The sequence below is a fragment of the Myotis brandtii genome, unplaced genomic scaffold (assembly GCF_000412655.1).
Source record: "Myotis brandtii unplaced genomic scaffold, ASM41265v1 scaffold247, whole genome shotgun sequence".
Classification (NCBI taxonomy): domain Eukaryota; kingdom Metazoa; phylum Chordata; class Mammalia; order Chiroptera; family Vespertilionidae; genus Myotis; species Myotis brandtii.
Genome location: NW_005359352.1, coordinates 1,888,390 through 1,894,671, shown reverse-complemented (window position 1 = coordinate 1,894,671; position 6,282 = coordinate 1,888,390). Strand labels below are relative to the sequence as shown.

At 46.8% G+C, this 6,282-nt stretch overlaps 1 protein-coding gene across 1 annotated transcript in view; it reads left to right on the top strand.

Moving 5' to 3' along the window:
• Nucleotides 1-6,282, top strand: part of RSAD2 (radical S-adenosyl methionine domain containing 2) — a 54,750-nt gene that overhangs the window by 38,020 nt on the left and 10,448 nt on the right. Inside the window, exons 5-6 of the mRNA XM_014540538.1 lie at nucleotides 524-688; nucleotides 1,917-2,146. Of these exons, the coding sequence (XP_014396024.1) occupies nucleotides 524-688; nucleotides 1,917-2,146 (395 nt within the window). The remainder of the gene's footprint in view (nucleotides 1-523; nucleotides 689-1,916; nucleotides 2,147-6,282) is intronic.

The window sequence follows — 6,282 nt, the reverse complement described above, 5'->3', positions numbered from 1 at the left end:
CTCCGATGGTTCTACCTGGGGAGGGTGTTTGCCGTGCACACGTCTGGGTTGCCTCATGGCACCCCGGGCCTCTTAGGCAAGTCCCTCCGTGTGTGACTCGGTCCCCGCGTTACCGAGCAGCTGTTCAATAGAAGGAAGACAAGAAAACCAACCAGTGACTTTCCTTTTCCTGGTGGAACCCTGGCTTACCCGCACGGCCATGTCCATAGCGCGGGGCTGACGGGCTGGGCCTCGGGGAGGGGGAGGTACAGAGAATCTCATGGCGTTTCTGTGACGCGGAGAAAACAAGACTTTGGCCATTGAGGTAATGATGGCTGCCTGTGGCCGGGAGAAATGGGAGAAAAATGTGTCTTGGCCCTGGCTGGTGTGGCCCAGTGGATAGAGCACCGGCCTGTGGACTGAAGGGTCCCGGGTTCGATCCCGGTCAGGGCCCATGCCTGGGTCGCGGCTCAGTCCCCAGTAGGGGGCGTGCAGGAGGCAGCCGGTCCCTGCTTCTCGCTCATCGTGGGGTGTCTCGTCTCCGCAGGCATGGAGAAGGTGAACTTCTCGGGCGGGGAGCCGTTCCTGCAGGACCGCGGGGAGTACCTGGGCCGCCTGGTGAGGTTCTGCAAGCAGGAGCTGGGCCTGCCCAGCGTGAGCATCGTCAGCAACGGCAGCCTCATCCGCGAGCGCTGGTTCGTGAAGTACGGTGAGCGCCCTCCCTCCCGAGGCCCGTCCCCTGCACGGCTGCATGTCCTTCCTCCCTGGGCCGGGCCAGGCCTGCGGGGCCGGGACCGGGACCAAACAGGCCCGTTCTAATCTCTTCGTGAGCTGCGTGTGGAGTTAACGGCAGTGAGTTCTGCAGGGCTCCCGTAAACGTGTGTGCGCGGGCAGATAACAGCACTCGTGAGCTCAGCTCCTCGGGGGCCGGCCAGGGTGGCGAGCAGGGGGCTGGCTCCAGCTTCCCCACCGGCAGGCAAGCCCCACCTTTTTGCTTGTTTGCTATCACCCTTAAGTCTCCTAGAAAGTAAGCGACTGGCCTGGCAGCATGGCTCAGGGGCTGAGCATCCACCTGTGAACCAGGAGGTCACGGTTCGATTCCCAGTCAGGGCACAGGCCCGGGTTGTGGGCTCCATCCCCAGTGGGGGGCGTGCAGGAGGCAGCCTGTCAGTGATTCTCTCCCATCATGGATGTTTCTCTCTCTCTCCCCTCTCCTTCCTCTCTGAAATCAATTTTATATATATATGTGTGTGTAATATGCTAATTAGACCAGATGTCCTTCCGGACGACCTTCCAGACAAAGCCGGGCTGTGAGGGAAGCCCGGGTCCTGGGTGCCAGAGGGAAGCCAGTGCCAGCAGCCAGGGGAAGGAAGGCCTACTCTTGTACGAATTTTGTGCATTAGGCCTCTAGTAAAATAATAAAAGTGTAATATGCTAATTAGACCAGACAACTGAATGACCTTCCGGATGTCCTTCCGGATGACCTTCCAGACGAAGCTGGGTCTGTGGGGACTGAGCCCCTTGCACAAATGTCATGCACCGGGCCCCTAGTGTATATATATATGAAAAGATGGAGGTCTGCAAAGCTCGTAGATCCAACAAACTGACCTCCCTGAGAAGTGAGTGAGACCTGGAGGGCGTGCTGGCAGGAGCTCACACTCACACACTCACACACACACACACACACACACACACACACACACGGGCGGAGAGTTTCTCTCGCGTGTGAACATCGCTGGTGTCCTGTGAGGTGCCTTCTTTTCTAAGACTATTTGACCGAGTTGTCGCACATTATGTGAGTGCTGGGGGGTGAGGGCACACAGTGTTTAAACAACGAAAGCGAACGCGTAACGCAGGTCTGTTTCATCCCGAGGAGGTGGGAGCCGCCGACAGGGCTGGGTCCTCGGCGGAGAGCTGACCGCCGCCCTTTCCCGCAGGCCAGTACCTGGACATCCTCGCCATCTCCTGCGACAGCTTCAACGAAGACGTGAACGTCCTCATCGGGCGCGGCCAGGGGAGGCTCAACCACGTGGAGAACCTCCGGAAGCTGAGGCGCTGGTGCAGGGAGTACCGCGTGGCCTTCAAGATCAACTCCGTCATCAACCGCTTCAACGTGGACGAGGACATGCGCGCGCACATCCAGGAGCTGAACCCGGTGCGCTGGAAGGTGAGCGCCAGCGGCTCGCCCACGGTCCCTCCGCACCGTGTGGGCGGGAACAGCTTCGGGGAAGTGGAGATGGTGAGCGTGCAGCTCTGAGCTGCAGCACCAGCCGGGACCAGGGTCCTTCTTTTTTTAAAAATATATTTTTACTAGCGGCCCAGAGCACGAAATTCATGCACGGGTAGGGTCCGTAGGCCTGGCCAGCGATCAGGGCCGATCTCTGGACCAACCGGCAGGGCGATCGGGGGGCCCCCGCTGGCACCTGCCTTGGCTGGACTGGCACCACCCACTCGCCCAACCCACCCCCTGCTGCTGCTACAGGTTGGGGCCTGCAGGCTGGGGGCAGCTCTGTGTTGAGCGTCTGCCCTCTGGTGGTCAGTGTGCATCATAGTGACTGGTTGTTCCACCAGTCATTCCACCATTCGGTCGATTTGCATATTAGGCTTTTATTATATAGGATAATTCTCTTCTTCAGTTGAAACAGGAGCTTTGAAATCAGTAAAGGCAACTTCCCCCTCCAACCCTCTTAGTCTAGGACCAGCCCCCTTGGAATGACTTAGTGAGTCTCCCTCAGAAGAGGAAATCATCTTGGAATCACTATGGGTGGCTTTCCCCTGGACCCCAAGCATAGTTGTCACCTTCCTAAACCTATGCTCCTGGGACCTCTGGGCCAGGCTGGTGCTAAGCTCCAGAGCACTGAGAAATCGAGCTTGGGACACAGGCTGCAGTAATGGGTCCGGCATCCTCACTGCCAGGACTGGCACCCCCTGTGTAGGACAGGATCCTAGAGACAGCACACGACTGGGAGAAACACTGGCAGAAATGGACCAATAAAACTGCACTCTAGCTGTCTCAAATGTGGAGGCCAGCCCCTCCCCTTTGGACTGAGTTAGCTTCTGGGATTCTTGGACATTGCAGGGAAAGAGTAGACTCCCTACTGTCAAGGTTTGGGGAGAAATGGTTAAGTAATTGTTTTGCAACATAGGAGACCCTAGGTATTTAGAATTTGTGATGCAGGTCATGTAGATTATATTTGGAATGGAAAAAACTTGGGGCTTGAGAAAACATGAATTGTATTTCCTAACCCCAATCTCCCACCTCCTAACATGAAGCTCTGTCTTCTGTGACTTCATGCCAATGTCCTTGCTCAAAGCCAGCTCCTCTTCTGCATCCTAGTTCCAGCTTGGCAACTCTTGGCACAGAGGTGCCTGAGCTTTCTTATCTCTACCTTTTGCTTTAACTCTCTCCTATTCCCAGTTCTCTTTGTTTTCCAATAGTCTCCCTGAGGAAGGACTTGCAAGTTGTAGATTTAGAAACCAAACTCTGTAGTTGCTGAAAACATCTGCAAAAAAAAATTCCACATGAATCCAATTTTGCAATCGAACTCACAGTGCCTAGAATCTATTTAGAGCCCATTTGTAGCACCTATTTCCCAAACCATACTCTCCTCCGATCCCCTATTATGATATTTACTGAAAGCATTAGGGGACTAGACTATATTTTTGTGATATTTTAACTGAATCATTAATGTAAATCTGAATTATCCATCCAATAAGATATACATGTCAATTGGATGTTTGATTAGTTGGTTACTTATGGAATATATGCATATAATGTAAATTAAACATATTGAATACAAAACCTAGTATATAGTTTACTTAGGTTCAGAGTCTCAATAAAATTTTTAGTAAGATTAATGTGAATTTTAGAAATAATACTCATAACTTTAAAATTAATTAATTTTCATTAGAAGAAATGAGGCCTCATCTAGCATGATAGTATTTTTCATGGAAGCATGAAATTGCATGTGTAGAAGACAAGAGTGAATTTTAAACAGCCTATTTTAAATAGGGTAAAAACTCAGCATAATTATTTTCTGTACACATTATTAGTCATATTATTCAAAGCACAGGGGCAAAAGAGTTAATTTTAAATTAAATAAATACTTTAAATATATTTAAATAACAAACCTAATTAAATACACACTTGCTAAAGTTTATTCCTTTTGTTAGAATTTTTCTTTTAGAATTCAAAATAATGTCCAATTTCTAACAAATCCAATTTTTAAAATCCTAACGGTTGACATTTGGCATTGAAGAGCTATTTTATCATGAGTTTTATATTAAATGTGTTTTATATTAAAATATAAAATAAGTGAACATAGTAAGATCATTAAATACATGCATTAACAAATATCACATACAGTGGGGCCTTGACTTACGAGTTTTTTGAGATATCAGCTGTCTCTCCACCGATTTTTTGCATTGAGTTGACAGAGTAATTTGAGTTAAGGAGCTCCTTAACGAGCTTGATCTCGGAACGAATTAAACTCGTAAGTCAAGGCCCCACTGTATTTTAAAGTGATACCTGCAAAGATGTTTATGAACATGCAGCAACAAATGACCAACAAGCCATGAAGTTCCGAACACTTCTCATGTTCCCTTTAGAGAAAAGTGTCTATTGGTGGTCCACTACAATTATGTTACCCCCACATCACTTTGGCCACAACCAATTAGAACAGGGCTGGTCCTGAGCAAAAGGCAACTTGCAATAGGACAGCCTATCATGCTGCCTATGTAAGAACTTATCTGAGAGGACACTCCTTATTTGATAACAACTAAAGAAGCCAATCAGATGGTGGTTCTATAAAATGCAACTCAGTGGAAATATATCATGTGTAGCACTTCCCTGTGGCAGGAAGAAGAGTTCTCATGTATCTGTTCCCCTGTCACATGGCTTTCCATATGATGGCACTTCCCTGAGTCTGACTTTGTGGAGCAGTAGCCTTCCATCTCTCCTGCACCCCGTCTCCCTGCCAATTGGCACTGAACCTCCAGCACGAGAAATAAAACTTTGCTGTGTTAAGCCTTTGAGAACTTTGGGTTTATTTATTATTGAAGCATAACCTATTATCTCCTGGAAGTGAAGTGCTGTATTAAAAAATAAATTGTGTAGTGCTGACTTAATAATTGGCAACATGTGTTTAGGAGACTGTTATCTAAGGGGGGAAAGATTCCATGTTATACAGTGGTAAAACACTTGCTAAAATATTCATCTACGATAACTTAGGAATTAGATCGTATACATAAGGATTTCACATCTCTGGGGGGAAGTGTGTGAAAAACAAAGTGTTAGTAGGATGTCTAGGTTATTATTTGATGCATTTTTCAAAATAGCAAAGAAAAAAGAAAGAGATGAGTGATTTCATAAGTAGAAATAAAAGAAAATAGAGACTTCCAGGAATCCAAGACCTTGTCATGTTTGACTATCCAATTAATTTTTGCTCCCAAAGAAAACAGATAAAATTAGGAAAGCATGGGAGAAAAGGTTCATTAAAGCCAAATATTGTTGGCAAGAATCAGATTAAGGATGTGACCTTCATGTTTACTTAAAACCTCCTACTGGTTTACAATTTCTGGAAGGAAAAATCAGATAAAGAATCTGGCTTTACCACTTACTACTCCAGAGATGCTCAAATATATTGAGAAAAATGTGGGGATAAAAAAAGCAAATAAATATAGTAGATCCAAGGTCTATATTTCCAAAGAAGTATAGTGTGGCTACTGGAAAAATAAAACTGATTGTCAGACAGACAATGCACCTCTACAGACTTCAGAGAATTATACTTCCAGGGGAACTATGACCTTGGAATTAAAAACCTGTGAGCCTTACATAATTGAAATAACCCGTGGACCCCCAATCTCCTATGAAAATGAAGTGAACTGAAAACCCTGGCAACCCCTAAGGAGGTTGAGGTATACATATGTATTTAAAAATGTATGCACCCACCCTACATGGAAATTGGCTGGATGTGAACTAAATTCAACCTTATACTTTTTATGTCACTACAAAGGAAATGGGCTACTTTACTAAGCATATAGCTACCCTTGCCCAGGACATAGTAGAATATGGCAATTTAGGGTAATTCCAGCTTAATGGTGCAACTCTAAATGTGGTAACTTTGAATAAGTAAAATGTGAGGTCTATTGATACCATCCAGTTCCCAGCTGGGAGAAACACCTGACCGGCCACATCAATGATGGAGCAATGGCGACTTTGGCTCCCTGAATCTCTCCTACTGTGGGGGTAAGAGGATTTTTTTTTGTTGGTTTTTGTCTGTTTGTGTGTTTTGTTTGTTTTTT